Source organism: Cryptomeria japonica, chromosome 6, assembly GCF_030272615.1.
Source record: "Cryptomeria japonica chromosome 6, Sugi_1.0, whole genome shotgun sequence".
Classification (NCBI taxonomy): Eukaryota; Viridiplantae; Streptophyta; class Pinopsida; order Cupressales; family Cupressaceae; genus Cryptomeria; species Cryptomeria japonica.
Window position 1 is genome coordinate 522,146,889 of NC_081410.1, and position 25,939 is coordinate 522,172,827.

Sequence of the window (25,939 nt, forward strand, 5' to 3'; positions counted from 1 at the left end):
GTGGGGGCACGATTCCATGAAGACAATCGCATATATACGCCATCCTCCATATTGTTACTTGGTGTTCGTAGTACATAACAAAACAGAAAAAGATCGGTGACATATATATGCATTTGCCTTCATACCTACAGAGGCAAATCGATAAGAGACTTAATCGGTTCTTCATTTCTTCGATCTGACTCTAATATAACAGAAATTTGAAGCTACACTAAATCTGATTGCACATAAACAATAACAGTCTATTTTACATTTACAGGTGGAATGAAACAGTCCTATAGATGCTTATAATGGCTCACAATGGTTATCACCTCAACTACTGCAGTCACTTCACCATTAATCCTCATTAATGTGCAAGCAAATTTCATATTTGTAACCGTTTGCTACTTTTGAAAATGCACCATTAATCAACAATAGTCGCTCAAGAATGAACAGTCATGATTAAAAGATCAAGCCCTTCATGAACCTTCACTAAGCCTTTCTCTACAATGGGCTCCACCTGGACAAGTATTACCATCGCAAGATGTCGAGGGTGTGACAAGGCTTTGACATCTCTGGCTCCCTGAGGCCCTGCTCCAATGAAAAGGTTCCAATGTGATTGACACATCTCCAACCTCCAACGGGCCCATTTCTAATCGGACGGTTTGCAATCTCTTGGGGGCTAGATGGCTTTGACATGTCAGAGGGCCACGGGGCTCCGCAAACCGTCGATCTGATCTCAAAGTATTTAAAGAAAATCTAACATCAAGACTTAGGAAAAGGCATTTACCGGGTAGATAAGTCACTAGGAAAGAGGGCCAATGACCGACGAGACCTAGATGACATAACATTGTGACTAAAAACCGGAAACCTATCACCGCTGGTCAACTTAAAAATATAACGCTGAGCTTTAAGAACAAAAGTAATTTGCATAGCCAAGCGTTTAGAGTTTAAGGTCCTACTAGGTCTTATGATAGACATTAAACCAAGACAATGTAGGGCAAAATTGACCAAAATTTTGGGGTGCTACCACATCCCCTGCTGTCCCCCCATACCTGAAACACCATTGGACATGGCGATGGAGGTTTGAGGGCCATAGACACATCCACATGGAATACAAATGCTTTCACATATTCTGAATTGCAATGCATGCCATTACATTCACCATGAACAACAAAATTAAAACTTAAAGAAAATAATTTTTATAAGTGCCATCACAAAAATGAAAAAATTACCAAAATGCATAATAAACATAACAGTAAGAGTTACAAACACACAAAACCAACAGGCTAAGCTGAGTGGTAAAGATAGAGCATTTACACAATGAAGACCTGGGTTCAAACTCTTCTTCCCTCTCCAACCCCTAACAACCGTTGGGCAAGCTCCAAGTACAATCAAGCTTCAAAATGTTAATCCAGAGACAATGAAAAACACATATTTAGTACCTAGAGAGTGGATTCCATTTGTGTCCCACTGGCCATGGTTCCCTTCTACCCTCATTTACCCATCAATATAGAAGAGTTACAAACAACATAACTTGTATAACCAAGTAAACAGAGACATTATTTTCAAATTAAATAAAGATTCATCAGATACCAAGAGAAAACCCTTTATATTTCTGTGTATTAGTCAAAAGATTTCACTGTAGTAGCATCAGAAAATAATTCTAGCAAATTTCCAATGCATTTAAAAACTATTAACAGCTCTATGTTATCATATATTCTGAATTGTACTAAAGGCCTTTACCTTGACCAAAACTGGAAAAAATAACAATTGAAAAAGAAGAAGGGAAGCAAAGCACACACCAAGATCAAGATCTCGTTCTTTGCTATACTCGACAACAAAACCATGATGTGTATCAAGAGTTGAGCCACCAACATCTGGAAACAAAACTGCAAAGCCAAAATATGAGGTCACATTTTCATTCAAATGCCAATTTTGAAAAGAAGTAGATTAGAAAATACTTCACATCTTTAGGCATGAAGGAATGGAAATGTTAATGGTAGAAGGCAAACTAAAACTAAAAGCTTATAGCAAACACACACACCTGATGCCAAAGGTTTAATGAAATCAATCATCAGTTTATCAAGCATATTGTCAAATCCAAAATCATCTAGCACAACTCCGTATTTGTTCATTGTATTCGGTCTCATAACATCAAAGTTTGTAGCATCAACCCACTTCTCAAAATTCTCCACCTAGGAATTCAAATATGTACAAATAAAGAACAAAATTAATGCGAAGGTAGACACAAAATTTGTATCAGGTATTAAAATTTGAAATACAGCAGATTGAAGCAAAGCTAAACCTCAGTCTGCCAATTTCCACAGGTGTACTGAGAACTTACTTCATCTAGTAGTAACTGGCAAAATTCTTTCTGAAGCAAATCAAATGCATACACTCCAGGTAAGGGTTCCATAACTATTCGTCTAAAGCTCTCTTGTGTATTCTCCTTAACGGCATCAATAAAAGTCTGTACGCAGTAGTCGAGGGGGTTCATGGTACGTAAATCTTTATGTAGAGGCTGTGAAACAGAATAACAGTGTCAGGAACCATAAAAGGGTAGTTTGCAGTAAATATAATTCATAGTTGAAATGTATATCCTTTTATCTTATAAAAATACCACATCTGTCTGTTAACCCTAGTACTGCAGAATATCAAACATTTAAAACTAGGTACTGAAGGCACTGAAAACTATTTATATTTAATCGTGATTTGTAAGTGCAACACTACAGGACAATTATGCTCTGATCACCTCGAAGGGCAATACTAGAACATATACATCCAACAGGGTTGCTCTATTCCCATGACATACCTGAATATAAGGGGCAAACTATAAAATATGGACTCCAGACAAGGATTACATTTAACACCCTACAAGCATGACATAATTTAGGTGGTAGTCAATAAACTTACAAAGGTTGCTCATTACACCTCTGTGAACCTTAAGGATGACTCACCCACTTTAGCAAGAAGGTTTGTAAAACAAATCTGTTGATCACATGGTGTCCCAGAAAGAATAATATAAGATAGGAATACCAGAATGACTTCTAAGTTTTGGATAACACTCCAATCAGCCTTAATGTAATGTCCCCATTTTGCGAGCATCAGAGTTTGTAAGAATTAGCCTATCATTTGACCCTCGTAGGCTAACAATTATTGATAGAGGGCCTCGTGTGGCAGTTACTTGGTGATTAGAGACATTACTCTTCAGTTGGATTCAGGTTTTGGCCTTTGCACAGGTTTTTTGACTCAGATTGGCACACTTACTATTTATAGTAAGTTACTATTTTGGGAGAGTCAGGGTTCCTATTAATAGAAAGACACTTGAGCAGAGCTTATTGGCAGTGTCGACCTTGATTGGGCTTTTTCAGCTATTTCTAGACTCAGTTCCACATACTTACTATTTATAGTAAGTCACTATTCAGGGTTTCTATTTTTAGACAGGCATCCAATCACATGGAGAACAGGGAGAGTCGACTCCTGACTCAGACAGCTTAGCAATCAGACAAGTACATCAAGAGATATTAAAGTTTAAGTGACTTAAGTGATTAATTTAATATTTTAATATTATTATAAAGTTCTAAAAAAACTTTATAATAATAAAGTCACTTTAATATAATAAAGTGCGTTAAGTGAATAATTTAATGTGGGAATAAATCTTTTATCCCACATTGTTCAGGAAGATGTTTGAGCTCTCTTAAGGAAAGAATAAAAGGAAAGGCAAGAGTTCATTCTCGGCATCCAGTTGATGAATAGTATTTTGATTGATTTTTATTGTGGAGCCTAGGGCTTTCGCAATTTTCTTCTTTGATCATAGGAAACGAAAACTTCCTATTGATAGCAATTTTGAAGGTATGAAATAACACCTGAATTATTGCAGTTGTGGGAAAGAATACTTCAGTTCTTTCATTTGTGCAAATTGGTGAAGTTTTCTACAAGGGTTTGAAGTTTATTGTTGAAGAACATTTATAGTTGGTTGTGAATCATCCTTCTTTGGCACATGGAGTTATATCATGCTTGTTGGGAGAGATTATCAACAAGTTATTCAAGGTTTTAAGAGCAGATTGCAAGTTTTTTCATCCACTGCTACAGTGCCGTGAACAGTGCGCTACAGTGCCGTGAACAGTGCGCTACAGTAGTTTGAGTTCTACAGAAGGGGATTTAGAAAGGTTGAACAGCTATATATATTTGACAAGGGATTTGCATATGAGGAGAATCAAACCAATATATCAAGGCAGCCATTGAAATACCAGGTTTTCTATCTATGGTCATTGTATTAGAAAATCATTACTTCATTGCATCATTTTCTATTATGATTATATCATGAAATACTTGGAGGTTGCATATGTTTAATGGAGATATAATTTGCATATTCCACATTCATGGTAACATTCAACATTAATCAGCCACTTAGCTTTCATGCCAATTGTTTGCTTAAATGCCTAATGGCTGTAGGTATACATTGGGATGCATGACAAGTGTTTGTCTTAATGTCAACTAGCTGTACTAGTTAATTTCAGTCATTACATATGTGTGGAAAGGTCTAAAACAGCTAGTATATCATTTCTATAACAACTTTGCATTGTTAGAAGCTTTCCATAACTTCATTTGCAGCCTACAAACCCAAAGAAGACAAATAAAGAATTCACTACAGCGGCTTCAAACATTGTATGCCAAATGTTTGACAATATTCCTTGGTGTTCATATAAGCAAAACAGGGTCAGATTAGCCAAGGGATATTACACTTAAGTTTTGGATAACACTCCAATCAGCCTTAGACACAACCCTGAATTCGAGTACAACATAACATACAAAAACTGATAGTCAAACACAAGTAGACCAAGTAGTTGAGAAACTCTTTTGAACGTATTACATTGATCAAAGTTTCAAACCGTATATGAGGGAAGATACTTGCCATTAGCAAAATTTTCATACAATAATTCTTATTGTTCATCCATCATAATGACACCATTTGAGGCATCATATGGAATGAAATACAGAACTCTACCCAGTTGATTTAAGTTACAGAATCATGTAGTCATTGGTCCAAAGATGCTGAGGGAAATGGGAAAAACAGGAGAAACCGATCAAACCAAGGTTGAAGGAGGCAACTGACACAACTAAGAGCTATGCCAATACTGGACAACTCCCAAGCAATTTGCAGCAGTAGACAAGGAATCCTTCATGCCAAACCCTACAAAAGCTCCATCAAGTTTGAAATAAAGCAGCAAATATTGCACCTAAATATGTCGATCCATTTGAATTCCTACAAAAGTTGCATATCAACTTGCACTTCCACCTAATCTAAACAAGATCTGCAGTGTACTAACCCTAACGTCTTTTTATACTTAGAAATGACAATGTAATAAGCTGATTAGATAGGATTTTTCAATTCTGCAAATGTTAGTTTAATGGCTATTATTATGTTATATTTAGATTCTGATTTCAATTATGTTTGTCGAGTATATCATTGATGGCTAACTTGTTGTTTGTTGAGTTTTGTGAAGTACATCATCCCAAGTCAGAGAGAGGGTAAAATGTTAAAGGGTGTGTTGCCATCGATTTCCAAAGCTTTTGTAGGTCAGTCAAACTCAATTATCCTTGTATGAGTTGAATTTAATTGTTAAATTTCCATTGAATCGATTAGTAGGAAGCCTCTGTTCTTTAACAGTATTAGCTACTACTAGGTGTTGATCTTAGCTAGTTATCTATTTATGATTAGGTGTTGCCAAGAAACCAGTTCTAAGCCAACATGTTTTTTGTCAACTAAAATTTAATAACTATGAATAATACTACTAAGTATTAATGGGGCCATGACAGTAATGAGAGAATATTAATACTTGAATTGTAAAATGGTATAAGGTAGGAGATTTTGGGTCAACCACCAAATTATAGTAATGAGGGAATAATAATATTTGAATTGTATAATAATATATAAGGTAAGGGTTTTGGGTCAACCACCAAACTACCTCCAAATTATTAGGGTTGGACTTGCCTTGAGCTGGATAACTTGAGTGTTTATTTTTGTTTTGGATTACCTCTACGTTATTGGAAACTACATCGGAAGCCCAGGTGCCAGTCCAGGTTCCAGCCGGGTCCAAGTACAAGCCAGGTGCGGCCCTAGGATCGCCGCCTGTTGTCCCTACTAGCTCTAATAAAACTAGTATTTTTTTTAACAACTTTTCCCTAGCACATCTCAATATGGTTCATTCCATTGATCAGATCATTTAGTGTAGTATTCCCATGCAGCAAGTGTCTACAAGCTCTCCCCCATATCCAGCCCAATGATATTTAATAATTGTTTAGTGCGATGTTGTCGAGTGTCAAGTGTTTATATATATTCATTGATATATTATTTATATATTATAATATATATATATATATGTTATATTATAATATATATATATATGTTATATTATAATATATATATATATATGTTATATTATAATAATATATTAATATATATTATATATTTATATACTAATATATTGTATTATGTTAATATATCATTATATTATATTATATGTGTGTGTATATATACTTGTACCCGTACCCATACCCAAGGAAAAAAATTTGTTGTACCCGCGTACCCGATTATGTATCCCGTACCCACACCCATACCCGAATTGGCAACTTAGGATTACATTTAATATTGTTTGCTTGTGCCTTATGTCCAAGGCAAAGGTTGGCAATGGTGGAGTGAAAGGAAGCTAAAATTGTGGTAACATTTCCTACACTAATCCATGAGAGACGAGCAAAACATACAATTAAAACAATTTATAAGAAAGAATAAGATACACACAAAAAACTAAAACACAATGATATACATTGGGAAAACTAATTGTATTACAATCAACAAAATCAATTGCATGCAATCTCCAAGCTCAAGCCCTTAAAAGAGAAATCACCAATATACAAATTTCAAGCAATTCCGACAACATAACTATACCAGCAAACTCACTACAAAACCCTCCATCTCTAGGATCATATAAATAGGGAAACGCAAACCACAAACCAAGTGTGGTTTATCAAAACTATGACCTAAAAATGGCATCATATTTCGGCCGAAGCTCCAATGCCACTCTTGTTGAGGTGGTCAATAGGCTATATTTTGAATATGTCCTACACCTTGTCATTACATGTCATAGGTTGTCATAATCTCCTCCCCAAACTAGGTACTCCATTTTGGCATATTAATATGCCTTAAGAGGTATCATAAAATGTGTCATAAGATGGTCAACAGTGTAACACCCCTTTTACAGACTCTTGTGTGCATCATAGATCCTCTTACACAACTTGCATTGTCGTGGATGCTCTACACATCTTACATGGCAAGATATTCTCTTGTACATGTCTACGCATCATAAGAAAGCATACACATGGCAATTATGGTCAAGTCATGGTGAGACACCTTTTTCCATGAGGGCTTACAATCAATTAACAATTAATTAGTATTAAAGAAAAAATGCAAGGTTTATGACACCTTTCCCAATATTTTCCCACTTGTCATATATATTGCAAGAGCAAATGGGTAACACCAATACAATTAACTAACTACTAAGGGTCAAGAGATCTAATAATCTCACAACAGCATATGAGCCTCTCTATGCTCACAAACTTTGTTCATGTATTTGCAACATTCTTCAAAGTGTCAACTTTCTCCAATATCACCCTTCCATCCTCTGCCATGTCTCAAACAAAATAGTAATAATATAAATCAATATGCTTTGTCAATGCATAAAAGGTTGGATTCTTTGCTAAATAGATGGCACTCTCTTGCAATGACCTTTTACTACTCTTTGACTCAATCCGACATCTGAACACAATATCAAAAGCTAAATGGACTCCTTTCAGGCATGAGTGGCTGCCATGTGCATTGCCTTTGTCATGGATAAAGCAACCACAACCTATTGCTTGCTCATCTAACTCACTACACAACTAAATAGGCTAAACATAGCCTCCAATACACCACCCACTATCAACATCACTTGCCCAATTAGAATCCACATACTCCCGAATATCAACTAACAATTGGTCTTCACTACAACCCAATGCTCCCATCAAAGATTAGCCATTGTGACACCTCAAGGCTCCAACTACTTGGGCAATTTTTGGTCTAGTGTAGATCATAGCATACATAAGGCACTCAACTAAACTAGCATAGGGAACTAAAGATGTCCTCCATCTCCACAATTGTGGAAGGACACCACTCAACTTAAAAGTTTAATCCTCACAAAAATAGGAACACTCGTTTGTTTGTTGTTGACCATACTAAAACATTGCAAAACAGATTCAACATTCTTACTCTAACCAATCCAAAGTTTTTTGCTAGTCCTATCTTATCCAATATCTATCTCAACAATAAAATTAGTAACTCGTATAACTCTTCCATTTCAAATTGTAAAAAAAATTGAGATTTCTAGTCCGTAATCATTTCCTACTATGATACATAAGAACGTGTCCCTGATATTTTCTGCCCCCGTCCCCATACCAAGGATGTCTCGAAGATGGGGGCAGCTCAGGGACATTTCCTCGGGTCTAACACTGTAAACAATACATGCTTTGAACAATTTATTTGGCTTTCAATGACAAGTATATAGACTCTGACTAACTATCCACAAGAATGCATCCAACGTTTGATAACATGAAGATTGTAGTGTTTTAAGAATTCTATAATGTATATGTCAATATGATGAATGATTCTATAATGTATGTATATTTTTGTATAGTTGTCCCCTTTGTCATCCCCTGTCATCCCAAAAAATGGCCTCAAGAAACCTTGTCCACGAAACGCTGTTAGAATGTTGTCATTGATGTCAAAGGTGAGAATGCTATTAGTTGTTAAGGAATTGGATGGCTGTGATTTATATCAACAAGAGCTTAATACACAATCCAAATGGAAATGTTGTCATTGTCGTCATTGGTGTCAAAGGTGATTGTTATTGATGTCAAAGCTCTGTCAAGAAGGGTCTTTAATGTATGGACAAGTTTGGTGAATCATTGATACCAAAAAGGAACTTGCATCAAAGGAGATATGTATATTGATAACAGATTAGAGTAATATTCTGTAAATTATGACAGCAATCTACGTCTTTGGATGAAAAGAACATGAAGGCAACCACGTATCCTTGTTAAAGGGTGCACTGCAAAGACAGTGATTAATGTTATTGTCACCGACTTATTGGTGCCCAAAACAAGAATACAAAACAGAGCTATTTACCATGTTTTGTTTGTCATATCAAAAATGGGTCTATTTGAGTGAGACAAGCAACTTTATTTAAGGAACAATTAATACTACAGAAAAGAGCAGGCATTAAAGGGGGGCGACTTCCTTAAGAATACACAGCAAATATTAAGGTAGCAACTTAATCATTTTTTATATACGATGAAGTATATTGAAGACTTAACAGATGCATATAGCTGCTGATGCGACTTGAATTATAATACAGTATACTTATCAAAGGATGGCTGACTATTACAAGACAAACAACAATCAGCAATATGAAGACTATGCAGCAATTGAAGTAATCAACAATGCACTCGACTGAAGAAAATATGGTGAAGCATCGCTCTCAGACATCAGCGATCCTCCAAACATGCAATCCTCCTTATGACAAATGATAACAGCAATCTATCTACACGGTGGTAGGTTGTCCAAAGTTCAAACTATTAAAGCAACCTGAAATAATCAACAATCTGCAAAAGTTAGCGATCTGTATGGAGACTCATCAATGAAAAGGTGTAAACAAAGATTCATAAAAGACCAAGGTAGGCGCTCTAATTACTGTTGAAGATCGAGTGATTTAATTAATAACTTATTATTAAATGGTGCAATTAGTAAAGAATCAAATGTGTGATTCTTAGAGGAGTCTTTGACTAATATTAAGGTGGTGGTTGTGTGCTAACCATATCATCATCCAAAAGGTGTGACTAGTTTGATTTTTGACATCGATCAGCAAAAGATGGAGTCAACTATAGAAAGGAGGTTAACAATTACAAATCATTAATAAAGCAAGTCAGCAACAAGGATAAAAACAGTATTAACAAATGTGTTATTGTAATGTCTCCTCCTTAGGCAGTTCAAACTACAGTAGGGATTGGCCTATCATCGGGTTCTCGTAGGCCAGTGGAGTGGAAAGGGGACCCATTTTGGGGCTTGTGGAGCTACGTAGAGGCTTTATAAGCCATTCTGGACAGTCTGCGGCAGTCTCCTAAATTTTAGGAGGGTGACCTATTTTTTAGGGATTGACTATGAGTTGAACGGGATGCAGCAGGGGACCCCAGGAATCATTTTGGAGGTTTTAATTGCAGTTCCTAGTTTTAGGGGAGATCCCTAATTTTTAGGGGGGCACTGGTAATCAGTCTATTGGCCTTTCTAGAGCCAATGGAGTGTGGCAGGGCTTTGTGAGTCATTTTGGGTGATCAAGTATGATCTCCTAATTTTAAGGAGAATCCCTATTTGTAGGAGTTGACTGGCAGTGGGGGCCGCCACACTCAAGCATCATCCAAGTATGGATAGCAGCTTCAGTTTTTCAGTTGGGAGACCAAATGGTGTATTCAGGAATAAAAATGAAATATTAAAGTTATTACTTTAATATTTTACTTAAATAAAATAAAGTGATGCTACTATAATAATACTTTATAAAGTGACCCATGGCACTTTTCCCTAGGAGGCATCAACTTATAATTGTTTTAAAAGGTGGTCTTTGCTAATGATGAAATAAAACCCTCAAGAGGTTCGAACCTCCTAGAGGAAGATTAATATTTAATAAAACTTCATAAAGTATATTATGTCGCTAAGGCGAATCTCCAAAAAGGATCAAACCTTTTGGAGGGAAAAGGAAAAAGGTTAAAAAGACAAATTTGGGGTTTCATTCATTCATTCCTAAGCATTTGTTTTGGAGAGCAGCAGCTATGTGGAGAAGAAATTCTCAGATCTACTGTGGAGGACGAAAACCCTTCATAGATTGGTGGCCCACGGGGGTGAGAGATCATCCAAGGGTCATAATTCTTCAGTTTTGGACAGGTTGACAGCCATTATATTGCAGGAAGAAGGTATTTTCTTGGCTGGTTGGTGGGGACAGCAATGATCAGCACCTTGTTTGAGCAGATCAGGGGCAGCCATCAGCAGATCGGGCCTTTCCAAAGCCATTACTACTTCATATTTGCATTATCTCAGCCGGCCGTACCAAATTGAGGACAAGGGTATCAAACCCTAGCTGACACATGAGGTTTCTTGTTGGTTTTGGAGCTGATCTACACTCTCCATCAGCAGGAAACTTCAGATCAGACTTAGAGCAGATTTGTGTAGCTGAGAATTAAGCTGGAAAAGGTTGTATTTGCTGTCCCAGACTTGTATCAGACTCTTGCATACAGTTTGGGGTATGTATATCAGCCACTTATTTGAATAATAATCATCCATATTGTCCTCTACTTGCATTATATGTTTACTTGCTTTCTTATCAGCAATTTCTTTAGATTAGTGTTCATTAAACTCTTGCAAAAACAAGCAAATCATCAAAAAACCAAAAAAAAAAAACAATCAAAACAAATTTCCTCATTCGCTGGTCAAAGACAATCCAGAAGCAAAAATCAGAATTTTGCTACAGCAGATTGGGGTGTTATTTACAGTTACAGCAATGATTAATTAAGGAGAGTCTATTCACAAAGCAGCGATGTGATTAACTGATAGTAAATATAAATGAAACACTGAAAACAGTAGTTAAAGTTGAAGAGATCTACATAGAATTTAATTCAAAGAGGTGTGATCTATTTTTGAATGAAGAGTTATGAGTTTTTAATGTAAAAAGACATGTCTTCAAAGTGAACTGACCTACTTGAGAAGACATAAAGAGAACTTAGGGAGAGAGTTGGTAAGTGTGGTGTGAAGTGGGAATATATGAAGTAATGAAGATATAAAAAGGAGAGTGAGTATGTGGAGTGCTATATATATAAGAAACACAAGGTGATGCGATCACTTGTTAACAAGACAAAAAACATCTCACTCAATATTTAAGATGGGCGACTAAATTTTCCAAGAAAAAGTGTGATCTGCATTTGTTATGAAAGGAGATGTTCATTCATTATGAATGTGTCTCTAAAAATGAGTCACCTCTCTTGGTAAAGTATAAAGAGAGTTTGTGATTGATTGAGAAGAAAGTGAAAAAGAGTGTGGGTTGTTGTAAGTGTGGAGATAAAAGTAAAAAGTGTGATCTGAATTTGTTATGAAAGGAGATGTTCATTCATTATGAATGTGTCTCTAAAAATGAGTCACCTCTCTTGTTAAAGTATAAAGAGAGTTTGTGATTGATTGAGAAGAAAGTGAAAAAGAGTGTGGGTTGTTGTAAGTGTGGAGATAAAATACACACCGAGTTGAGAGCAAGCATTGAACAAGATATATTTCTGACACAGAGCAGAGATAGGACAGATGATTATGAAGAGTGCTTCAGATTTGTATTGAAGAATATATGCAGTCCATGCATGAGGAATAAATGCAGAATGTGTGTAAAGATACATGCAGATTTGATAAGCAACACATGCAGATCTAAAAGGAGAAGTGTGAGTGTTGAATGATAGAGAAACATCGTATATATACCAGCAAGTATATATATATATATATATGGAAAGTATATAAAAGTTATTTAAAGGCAAATTTGTGAGAAGATCATCATCCATTGAAGGAGTAAAATACAAGAAGGAAGGTATAAGAGTTGAAGAGATTGAATTCTCCAGCATCCATTGAAGAAGCAACATATCGAAGGTGAAACCATATTTTGGAAGTTGGCACTTCCTATAAGAGATACTAGTGTCTCTCACTAAGTTGGTGCTAGTGGGGGTTGGTGCTTCCAGTAGGTTGGTGCCTACAAATTGTGGGGATTGATAAGGAACACATGCAGATCTAAAAGGAGAAGTGTGAGTGTTGAATGATAGAGAAAAATCATATATACACCAGCCCATATATATATATATATATATATAAATTATTTAAAGGCAAATTTGTGAGAAGATCATCATCCATTGAAGAAGTAAAATACAAGGAGGTATAAGAGTTGAAGAGATTGAATTCTCCAGCATCCATTGAAGAAGCAACATATTGAAGGTGAAACCATATTTTGGAAGTTGGCGCTTCCTATAGGAAAGATTGGTGTCTCTCACTAAGTTGGTGCTAGTGGGGGTTGGTGCTTCCGATAGGTTGGTACCTACAAATTGCGGGGATTGATATCTCCAATGGGTTGATGCTCACAAATTCTACAAATAGGGGTTGGTGCCTCTAGTAGGTTGGTGCCTACAAAAAATTGTAAAATAAGTTATATAAAAGCATTTATTTGCCATGGATTTTCCCATTAGGGTTTCCACATAAATATTGTGTTATAGTATTCTTATGTGTATGATGGTTGAAAGGTAGTAGATTATGTTGTTGTGATTGATAAAGTTTAAATTGGTAAAAGTTGTTAATATACCGATTCACCCCCTCCCCCCCTCTCAGTATATTCATGTGCTCTTCAAACGTGTCCACCCATCCCAACGTCCCCACATCCCTAAAACTTGGTGGAACATAGTTTCCTCACCATCATCAAATAACAGCATATCACAAACATACAAAGTGATAATGATAAAATGATCACCACTTCATTTATTAAAAACACAATGATTTGACTTAGCCCTAATAAACACCAACCCCGAAACATACAGATCAAGATTTTTATACCACATTCTAGGGGATTGTTTTAAACCGTGGAGGAATTTCTTCAACCAACAAACCAAGTTTTCCTTACCCTTAAAAATGAAGTTCTCTTGCTGTGACATATGCATCTCCTCCACCAAATCATCATGCAAGAAAGTTATCTTTAAGTAAACATCCAGCTATTCAACCTCAAGATAAAAAGTAGTGGCACAAGCTAAAAACAATTTAATGGATTTTAACTTTGCAACAAAAGAGAAAATCTGACAAAAATATATTCCCTCATCCTTGCAATAATCTTTTCAATACTACCATTAAAACCAAACTTCTTTTGAACACCCATTAGCAGCTAACAAGTTTTCATCCTTTTGGGAAAACCAAGTTTTATGTCTCATTCTTCTTTAGTGCGGTCATCTCCTCATCCATGGCTAATTTATACGACTTACAGTATTCCATTTCCATTGCATATTTAACTAATCTAGGCTTATCAGTGTTAGTCAACAAAATAAATAGTATAGATATCTTAAATACATCTATTTAAAGAAATGTTGAGAGTTATCAAATTGAGTTATTTCATTTACCTATTATTTTATTTAAAATTATATTTTTTTTATTTATTTTTTTTTATCAGTAATTGGCCGAAGCCTGAATAGCTTTTGACTAGAGCTATGAACCAATGGGGACATGGTAGGGGGCCCTATCCCCATTACATATCTTTGAATTATTATTATTATTATTATTATTATTATTATTATTATTATTATTATTATTATTATGTTTGACTAGATTGACCCCAAGACCTCCCCCATCCTATGGAAGGCCAAGAGTCACAGCTTACAATTCCACTTCAGATGTCCCTATTGGGAATTGAACTTGGGTCAACACAGTGAGAACCCAGTGTTTTAACCAGTTAAACTCAACCCCTTGGACATTTAAAATTATATTTACTACATATAAAGACATTTAAATTAATTGTATCTACATTGTTTTTTTTTCCTAATACAAATTTTTTATTTAAAATTTGATTGTTTACATCTAATTTTTTAATTTTAATTTTAAACTTCTTATCACCATTTGAAAAAAATTATTGAAAATAAATAGAAATTTTAATTTATAAATATATTTTTCAACTGAATTAATTATTCTTAATATTTATTAATATTTTTTTTAAAATGTTTGTTATACATTGTAATTACAAAATGGTATATTATTTTTTTTAAATATCTTTATTTTTATTAAATAGGTATAAATCTATCTAAAACTTATAATTTTGATGAGGGCATATCATGTTTTCATGTGGTGTTTATTTTGAAAATATTATGTTTATAATTAATATTAATCAAGGTTACCAAGCAACGGGAGTACTTGGAGACTTCGAGGACTGGTACCGAGGGATGGTTAATTTTCAAAAATAGGAGATGGGGGTACTTGGAGACGCTGTTTTTTTTAATATAATTTAATTTTTTCCAAAAAATATAGCTTAAAAATAATAAATAATTAACTTAGTTCAACTTTGAAACCATAAATATATAGCCTAAAAATAGAATCTGAATTCATAAAGATGTATTATTATATTAAATCATTAATGAATTTAAAATATTATATCTTAAAAGCATTAAAAGTTTAGATATCATATTAAATTATAAATGGTAAAGTTTAATTATATTATATTAAAATTTAACTGTATTATTATTATTGTCCTGTTATCACAAAAGCTTGCACCCTTGCTGAGCTATCAACTCAGCAACCTTGTGAAACATGGAAACAACCCCGAAGTGTGGGACCTTGTGCAAGGGGTTGAATCTCCGGAGAAGGCCGGCTTCCTTCTCTATCTAGGTGCAGGTGTTGAACCAACTCAACACTTCAAAGCTAATTCTTGAGCCTACCCTAACAACTTGCGGAGGAAAAGAAAAGAGAGAAATTGCTTGAAACAAGGGAGGTGATGCACCAAGAAGAGATAGTTCCTCTCCCTACCTAAATGACACAAGTAATTAACTGAAACACCCTGAAGATGCACAACTTTCAGTTATATGAGTAACCCCAATGCATAGATGAAGGTTAGAATCCACTGAATGCCAAGAGGGAGAAGGACTCCAACAAATCACACTCAGAAAACCAGTTAACACAGCATATATGAAGAGAAAGAGCCACAACATGCACCTATGATGAAGGTAAGAAAGCATACACAACATACATAGGTTGAAAGAAGGCAAGAATAGTGTTCAATTAATCATAAGGCCAAACGCCAATCTTACAGTTGCAGAAATGCAAAGATTACAAGTCTTCAAGACAAGAGGAGAGCATAAGAAAACTCCAGGCAGCAGGGAGAGAACCCCTTACAATGAGGCTTAAAAGCCATTATATAGAAAAAAGGGTTACAATGGTGATCATGACCCCTGCATGTCAGTCTAGAAGTGCAAGGAAGTGCATGCACTTGGCTTGTACATGCAAGCAACCTAGCCATACCCACAAAGGGAAACCCTGAGAAGGTGGATTGACTGACCTTCCAAAGTTAGAGTATGCAGTCATGACACAAGTCACCAAGCATGGCCCTGTACCTCTCTTGATGGAAATCCTGCCAAAAACATTAAATGCACCCTTGTGGCTCCACAAAAGAAAGTGTACAAGTCCCCAAAACTATCGGAGCATTAAAAGCCTTGAGTGTCGATCACGCCATCCGGAAGTGTTGCAAGTTGGAAGGAAGCCTGGAGACTTCGGAAGCTCGGACTCCCAAAGTGAGGAAGACAAGGGAAGAACCTCAAAACCTTGGGGTTCCGGAGTTCCGGAGGAACTTAGAGAGAGAAAGCAAAAGGGGAAGGAACTTCGAAACCTCGGGGTTCCAGAGTTCTAGAGAGAAGAAGGAAGAAGGGGGAGGAGGGAACGTCGGAATCTCAGGGCTCCGAGGTTTCGGGAAAGGCAAGGAAGGGAACTTCGGAACCTTGAGGTTCCGGAGTTCCGGAGAACTGCTCAAAAGGAACTTCGGAACCTCGAGGTTCTGGAGTTCCAGAGAACTTGCTCAAAGGAACTTCGGAACCTCGGGGTTCCGGGAAAGAGAGGAAAAGGAAAAGGAGAGAGAAGGGGAACTTCGGAACCTCGAGATTTCGGAGTTTTGGGCAAAGGAGAAGCTTAGGAGAAGAGGCGAAGGAAAGGAAGGCTAGGAACTTCGGAACCTCGGGGTTCCGGAGTTCCGGAGAAAAAGAGAAAAAGGCTAAGGAGAGGAGACGGACTTCGGAACCTCGAGGTTCTGGACTTCTGGAGCAGGAAAGAAAGCGGCTAAGGCAAAGAACTTCGAAACCTCAGGGTTCCGAAGTTCCGGAGCAGGAAGAAGGAAGAAGACAAGGGCAAAGAACTTCGGAACCTCGGGGTTCCGAAGTTCCGAGAAAAGGAGAAAGAGAGGGCCAAGGGAGGAACTTCCTCCGAACAAGGCAACACTTCACACCTTATGATTTCACTGCTTTTCTCCTTGATCAACTAGGCAGCGCTGGTCCATGGAACATATCTCTGATCAGTTCTCACTGATGGACCAAGGGTGTCATAAAATGACAACAGGTCCCAAAACCATAGATAATTTATCCTGCATATTATAGGGCAAGAATTTCCTTGAATTGGAATATAATATAAGTACATTGTATTTATACAAAATAAACAAAAACTTATGGGCTGCTTTGACCAAAGAAATGTTTCCTACAGATAAGAATTTGAACTTATCAATGATCACGAGGAAAAGAGTACCTTGTAATTGAAATGATAATTGATTAATTACAAAGGAGCGAAAGACTCGTTAAATAGAGATTACACGCTATGTTTCTAAAATACAAACAATCAAGAACAAGAAATAAAAAAAAGTTAGTAAAAACAAAGTAAATGACTAAAATGAACATTAAAGAGCTAATTATAACAATATTACTTGAATACCCTCCCTTAATGGTCATTCTACAAGCTACACCAAGTTTGCCTCTAAATTTCACAAATTTGTCAGGACTTGGGGACTTGGTAAGAATGTTTGCAATCTAATCCTCAGTTGGAACATACTACAGCACTACTAATCCATGTTCAATAAGTTGTCGTATGAAGTGACAATGAAGTTCGACATGTTTCGTATGCTCATGGAAGACTAGAGTTTTGGAAAGCTTTAGCACCCCTTGGTTGTCACAAAACAAGGGTGAAGACACTCCTTGAGACATTTTCATTTTAGAAAGTATCCTCCAAAGCCATACTGCCTCACATGCCCCAATACTCTTCTTTTGTCAAGGAAAGAGCTACCATCTGTTGCTTCTTATTGGTCCATGTGATTGCACCCATACCAAGACTGGAAACATACCCAGAAGTAGACTTTTTGTCATCAACAGAACTTGCCCAATCTGATTCTATGAAACTAATCAACCAAGGATCTTTGCTTCTTCTATACAAAATACCAAAGTCAAGTGTCCCTTTCACATATCTCAATACTCACTTCGCTGCAACCCAATGTTCAGCCTTAGGGGTAGTCATGAAACGAGAGATGTAACTCACAGCATATCTTAGATCAAGTCTAGTGGCTATAAGATAGATGAAGTTGCCAACTAGTTGCCTAAAAGTTGACTCATTAACCACTGGTGAATCTGATTTGGCTGAAAGTTTCAGCCCTTTCTTCATAGGTGTAGATGAGATTTTACAATCTGTCATCTTGAACTTGTCTAGCAAACTCCTAGCATATTTAGATTGAGAAATGAAAATACTACCACCTGTTTGTCAAACTTCTACACCTAGACAATAATGCAGAAGGCCTAAATCTGTCATATCAAAAGCCAAACACAAATTCAATTTGATTTGCTCAAGCAAATGTGCCCCACTACCAGTAACAATGATATCATCCTCATAGATGACAAGAAGAATGATGTCGCTATCAGTTCTCTTGACATATACATTGGGATTTGAAGAACTCCTTTGAAAGCCATGTGTATTCAAATACTTGTCAATCTTTATGTATCATGCCCTTGGGGGCTGCATTAGGCCATAAGAGCCTTCACCAATCTACAAACCTAGTGCTCTTTGCCTACAACCTTGAGGTTGCATCATGTAGACCTCTTCCTCCAAATCTCCATTGAGGAAGGCACTCTTCACGTCCATTTGATGGACTTTCTAGCCAAACTAAGCTACAATGGCTAGAACAAGCCGGATGGTGCTCATCTTTGTTGTCAGAGCAAAGGTCTCCTCATAGTCAATGCCTTCTCCCTGTGAGAATCCTTTAGCCACCAACCGAGCTTTGTATTTATCAAGTGTTTTGTCAGCTTTATACTTGACCTTGTACACACATTTGCAACCAATTGGTTTCTTCTCAGGTGGAAGATCTGACGGAACCCAAGTATTGTTCTTCAAAAGACTATGTTGTCCAAATTCTATAGCCTATTCCCATTCAGGTTTACCTTTCGCCTCTAAATAGTCCTAGAGCTCGTAAATATTCTGAATGTTGGCCATAAGAGCAAAGTTCACAGTACATTGCTTACTTTTATCTTTGGATGTTCTACCCTCAACAAGCTCACTATCCTAAACATCACCAATGAGCTTTTCCCACCACTTCGGTCGTAGGGTAGAAGCATCATCTGCCAAATCAGGACGATAATCATGACTTGGGCTGCCTGGGTGAAATTATCTAAATGTTGATCCAAGTTATCCTAAGGGAAATCTATTGGTATAGCTTCGTGCCTAGGAGATTCCACAAGTTCGGAATCGTCAAAATCCCCCCCTTCAAGTGGAGATAATGGAAGCCTAGCACCCAAACCTTTAGTCTACAAAGGTTGATGTTCAAAACTCTTGATGGGAGAAGAAAGTTGAAAGGGCCCACCTACTTCATCAAATACAACACCTATGTTGAATATGAGACGATTAGTGTCCACATCAAGCATCTAATGGACCTTACGATTGCCACTGTAGCTTGTAAACATCAACTTTTAACTCTTTGAATCCAATTTGGTCCTCTTAGCATCTGGAATCCAAACATTTGCAACCAAACCAAAAATCTTGAGATGGCTGATTTTTGGTTTCTTCCCAAACCAAGCTTCCTTTGTGGTCATCTTCTTGATGGCCTTTGTGGAAAATCGGTTAAGAAGGTACACTGCTTCAACCCAATACTTCTTTGGAACATTTTTGTTCTCCAACATACAACAGGCCATTTCCGTAATAGTACGGTTCCTCCGCTCAACAACACCATTCTACTGAGGGTTATAGGATGTGGTAAGCTAATGCTTGATATTTTGTTTAGCACGGAAATTGACAAATTCGTTTGAAAAGAATTCACCCCCATTACTTGACCTAAGAGTGATGATTAGACATCCTAGCTCTTTTTCAACTAATGCTTTAAACTTCTAGAATTCATTAAACACATCTAATTTTGCCTTGAGGAAAAACACCCACACTTTCCTACTAAAATCATCAACAAACAAGAGAAAATACAAAATACATGGCACCAGTGAACAATGCAATATTCATTGGTCCACAAACATCCACATGAACCAGCTGAAGGACCTTGGATGCTCTCCAAGCTTGTCCATCTAAAAATGGAGTTCAATGTTGCTTCCCTGCTTGGCAAGCTCTACACACACCATGTGTCTGCTGCTAAATCTTAGGTAAGCCTTCTACCAAATTCTCTTGAGCCAACCAAGAGAGGTATGATAGGTTGAGATTCCCATCACGTTGATGCCAAAAAAAAAGTTAAAAAACTGATGGATGAACTCTTTGTGGTCATTGCATGCTCTTGAGAGTCTCCAGTATCAACCAGCCTATACAAGCCATGATCTTTGAGGCTAACTACAATCATTTTCTTGGACTCCTTGTCAACAATACGACACTTAAGTGCATTGAAGGCGACTTCCAACTTCAAAAAATGTCACATAATCTGACTCATGAAGAGAAAATTGAGCTCAATGCCCGAAACATAGTATACATTGAGAAAAATCAAATTTCTCACACCGAATGTAATCTGAACATTTCCTTTGCCGCCAATTGTATACTCTTCACTACCACTGAAGATCACTGAATCTGAGCAAGCCTTATACTCCGTGAACCAATCTCTCCTGTGTGTAAAATGGCCAGAGGCTCCAAAATCAATATACCAAACAGGAGACTTGACATGATCTGCTTGTCGTTTGGCCATAAATGCATAGAAGGCAGTCTCCTTTTGCTCGGAATGCTTTGCAACATGGGCCTTTTGTTGAGACCCTCCCTAGTTGGATTTCTTATCAACCAACCGCTTTCTACAGTGTTTCTTCATATGACCAAGCTTACCACAATAATGACATGTGATATTCTTCAGATTCTTGGAACTATCCTCAGATTTTCCTTGTCCTTTATGCTGAGAGGACTTGCCTTTGCCTTTGTCTTTGGCAATAAAAGCCTATTCCACACTGGATGTCTCACTATTGCTCCCAAACTGCTTCTTCCACCCGTCTTGCGACAAGAGCTTTTTGCACAGATCATCGAACTTAAAGTCAACATTAGTGGAGGTAATGTTGAGAGTTTCGATGAAGTGCTCATAAGATCATGGTAAGCTTTTTAGTGTGATAAGAACCATATCCTCTTCTTCCATCTTGCGACCAATGGCTTCCAGTTGATCGTGAATGTCTTTGATCTTCATTAAATGATATTGCAAAGACATCTTATCATCCATCATAATGGAGAACAACATATTTTTAAGGAAGAATGCTCTGCATTTGTCAAACATCTCATGCAAATCCTTCAATTGAGTCTGAATTTCTACAAAGGTCTTGGTAGACAGCACTTCTAGAAGCATCTCATTGGTGACAGATAACTTGAGCAGCATAACCACTTCACAATTATGCTCATCAAACTTGTCCTAGTCTTTGTCTGTAGTAGGGGGCCGTGTTTATGTACCAAAGACAATCTGGTCAAGGCACTGGTACTCGAAAATGGTGAGCATGCGCTGTTTCCAGGCATTATAATTCTTATCGTTGAACCTCTGGCTGCCTTCCAACATAATGTTGGGCAATGATGTCATCCCTCCTGCTGTCTGAGGTCACAGAAAATGAGGTGAACTTGCAGCTTTGGAAAAAGAACAATTTTTTAAAACTCAACCAGCAAACAATACCCACAATTTATCAAAAAGCCAACGAAAATTTCTGCCAAAAAAAGAAGACCAAGGTCTGAAACCCTAGGTGGAAGGACCAACGATTTTAAAAAAATCGTAAAAAAAACTTGGCTAGAGTTTGAAAACCCTAGTCACACAACTAAAGAGCAAACTCATGATTTTTCCATAAAAATTGTAAAAAACGCAGCCTACACTAGGCATTACTCACCATTTTAGGGAAATCAGGCAAAAATAAAATTATAACAAAGCAATTTTGTATAGATAAATTGCGTGAAAAAACTCATAAAACTCTTTTTGGTGCATGGGAAAAGAAACCCTTCTTGTGCAAGGGAAATCAGGCAAAAATAAAATTATAACACAGCAATTTTGTATAGATAAATTGCGTGAAAAAACTCATAAAACTCTTTTTGGTGAATGGGAAAAGAAACCCTTCTTGTGCAAAACACAAAACCTTCGTCACGTGATTTTTTAAATGACAAAAATCTGCGATTTTCCTTTGTTTATGCAGAAGACGGTGCTTCAGAAAGAGGGTCGCAATTTTTATCTAAAGGAAAAACACAAATTTGAAAGGAAAAAATCTGCACAGCTCTGCTGATAAACACCCGTGCTCAAATTTCACACACCTTGCGATTTTTCTCAAAAAGAATAAACCATGATTTTGAGCAAATATAAATCCCATGATTTTTAATAAATTACATTTTAAAACTTCTGAAAAATATTTCAAGTAAACAAACCACAAATTTTATTGATAAAAAATTCCTTTGCTCTGATACCATGAAATGGTAATCGATTAATTACAAAGGAGCAGATGACTCCTAAAATAGAGATTACACACAATGTTTCTAAAATAGAAACGATTGAGAACAAGAAATAAAAGAAAATTACTAAAAACAACCTAAACTACTAAAATGACCATATACGAGCTAAATATAACAATATTCCTTTAAGAGTAATACCAATGACAACTTTTATCAATAGAGGCTATTGTTTTGCATATTAGTTTTAATTCAGAGAGCTTAATTTTGCCAAATTACGAACTCACTGCTAATCTGGTATTGATTTAGTATCATCCACCATGAAGTTTAACGGTATAAAATAATTAGTTTGAGATCTTCCTAAGGATGTTCTCTAGTCAGAGACATAATATTTCCATAGTCCATAATAGTGAACATGAATGCTTCTGGAACTGTGAGATCTTTTAACATCAACATTTCATATCACACTATGTACACAATCCCTCATCAAATTGAAGAGAGTCAGAATCATGTTCTCTGGTAAACAAATGTTGTTAGATAATAGATTTATGGTTATAATTTCATGAATTAAACAAAAACTACATTAGTATTCTTATAAAATAAAAATATGTCATCAGCTAAAAGGTGTAACCCCAGCAAACATAGAATTCTATTATATGATGGAAAAATTTAATCCTTCCAAAGAGGATAAATAGTGTGGACTATTGCAAAACACGTGATCTAGTCTTTTGCATGCAATTTGACTAATCTTGTATATCCCACCAAAACAAAACAACTATAACTATGCAAAGTTCCTGTCCTGCATTTCTCCAGAAAACACCAAAACACTAGATATTCACAGCAATGAACAATCTTCATATTATTAAATTGTTTGGTTCTAATCCAAACTCATTCTGAAGTTTAGACAAACACTTCTATTCTATTTTGAAATAGATAAAACTTTATGAGTTCTATGGACGGTCATTAGTCATAAAATTCCATATAGCAGAGTAACAATTCACGTAATCTAAATGATTTATGTAATGTTCAAGCTTTCATTCATAGACTTCAATAGTGACTCATTTAAATTTTGATTGCATTACTTTTCAAAACTCCCTAGCCAAATCATGACAAGGCTTAAAGGTTACGATGCCCATTCATTAACACAAACGACTGCAACTACATCAAATTTTAAACTAAATAGGGTAAACTGCAATTAAAGAGCTAAGTTACCAGTTTGGGTTCAAGTTCGAGTTTGAAGGTTCGATTCGCAGGTTCAGTCACAAATTTTTGGGGGTTTGGGTTCATTATGGATTTGTTGATACAAAAACATATAAAAAATCATAAACATACATATATTTACACACTGAAATCAAGAATATTAGACCTAATATTAAATATATAAATTTTCAATTTATAATAATATTTATAAACCAAGTTAATATATAATATAAGATTAATAAAATTATAAAATGTAATATTAATGAACAATAAACATTAATATATATATATATATATATATATATATATATATATATTGTATACACATACATATATACATACATACATACAGATATACATACATACATACATACATGTAGATTGTATACACATACATATATACATACATACATACAGATATACATACATACATATATATATATATATATATATATATATATATATATATATATATATATATATTGTATACACATATATATCACAATAAAATTATAAAAGTTAATATTAATAAATAATAAAGTTGGGGCTAGGGCCTAGCTCGTTTGGCAAGAGCTTCATGTGGTAGGCGCGAGGTCACAAGGTCCAATCTCCCCCTATAGCCCACGTGGTACAAGAGGGCATGTCATGCCAACATCACCAATCACGTTAAAAAGTTTAGTTGTCGCACTACAATTTATAGGGGGCTACCTGATTCCTGTAGTCTAAAAATAAATAAATAAATAATAAAGTTAATATATAATATTAATAAATTTAATATATAATAAAATTAATAAATTATTAAAAAAAGTAATATTAATAAAAAATAAATATTAATATATATAATATCACAATAAAATTGTACAAGAAAGTTGCTAATAATAAAGTTAATATATGATATAATATTAATAAAATTAGTATATAATATTATAATATAATAAAATTATAAATTATAAAAAATTAATATTAATATATATTATTAATTTTAAATAATAAATATTAATATATATTATTAATTTTAAAAATTAATTATCATATATAATTGTTAATTTTTTATTAATAATCGTAAGATCAATAAATTATTTAATTTATTCACAAACTTTTTATCCATCTGCGCTCACTCGACCAAAGAGGAGACGGGTTGATCTCAATTCTGAAGAACGATGCGACTTAGAGGTGATAGACCAAAGAATATCCAAACCCATTCTTCCCAAAATGGCAAGCATTGAATCTAGGAGTAGTTGAAATGCCATTGCACAAAATACAAGTAAAGCATTTTACAGAGGAAAAGGCAGATTCATTGCGGAAGCAGAGAAAAAATTGAAATTCCTCAGAAATCCATCCGGGACTGAACCCACAGACAATTTCTCGAACCAAGTTTGCACCCCATGACAAATAGAATCCAAATCTGGATTCAAGTTGAATCAGACCTGAACCGGCTAGTCGAAGGGAGCAAACCAGTAACTTAGTTAGAGAGTTACACAATAATTAAGCATATGGCTATAGCAAGTATAAACAAAAATTTTAAAGATGAAACATATAAAGATTCTAATATTGGAATGATAAACATGGTCTAAGAATCCAAAAGGAAGAAGAAAAAAGATGAGATGCTATTCACCTGATACTCATTGAAAATTCTCTCCCTATACTCTTTATGCCTCTGTGCCTGCAAGTAAGAGAGATAAATTAAAACTCTAGGTATCTTCATGAATCCCAATAAAAAATATAGTAAAAGTCTCCTCCAGTGCCCTGATAAGCAAACAGAAGATTAATGATGCTACTTGGCAAAAATATATTCATACTAAATTCACTTAAAAGATGAGAAATTAAAATTCTATAGGTATCTTTGTCACTTTGAACAAAACTATAGCAAATGCTTTACTTCAGTTCCTTGTCGACCAAAACGAAGTTTAATGACAATATTTGGCAAAAACATATTCATAATACATTCACTAAAAAAAGACAATCCATCGTACCTTCTTAGCTTTGAACTGGATTTCACATCAAGCACTTATTTCACATCCTGAAATAAAGCCTTCATTCTTGTGGTTTATTGTCATGTTTAAATAATATTGATTACGTGATTTGTGCTTTCAATAAATCAAAGTTTGTTTGCAATAGATCAAGTCAATTAAATTTCCAAGCTTTGTTTCTTAGATGTTGACCCAAGAGATTTTTTCTTATAGCGTCTAGCATATCAGAGGATTGATGATTATGACTTCTTATATTATGAGCAAGGTATTT

General features: G+C 35.6%; 1 protein-coding gene across 6 annotated transcripts in view; it reads right to left on the reverse strand.

Annotated features, from left to right (window-relative positions):
- The window catches only part of LOC131067961 (2-oxoglutarate and iron-dependent oxygenase domain-containing protein CP2), a 104,005-nt gene that overhangs the window by 56,216 nt on the left and 21,850 nt on the right, over positions 1–25,939 (reverse strand). For 5 of the 6 annotated variants that reach the window (XM_058003134.1, XM_058003132.2, XM_058003131.2 and 2 more), the window contains 4 exons: positions 25,314–25,361; positions 2,324–2,500; positions 2,024–2,174; positions 1,782–1,868 (listed from right to left, as the gene is read on the reverse strand). In XM_058003134.1, coding sequence (XP_057859117.1) covers positions 1,782–1,868; positions 2,024–2,174; positions 2,324–2,500; positions 25,314–25,361 — 463 coding nt within the window. The remainder of the gene's footprint in view (positions 1–1,781; positions 1,869–2,023; positions 2,175–2,323; positions 2,501–25,313; positions 25,362–25,939) is intronic. The other variant, XM_058003133.2, reaches the window with a different exon arrangement.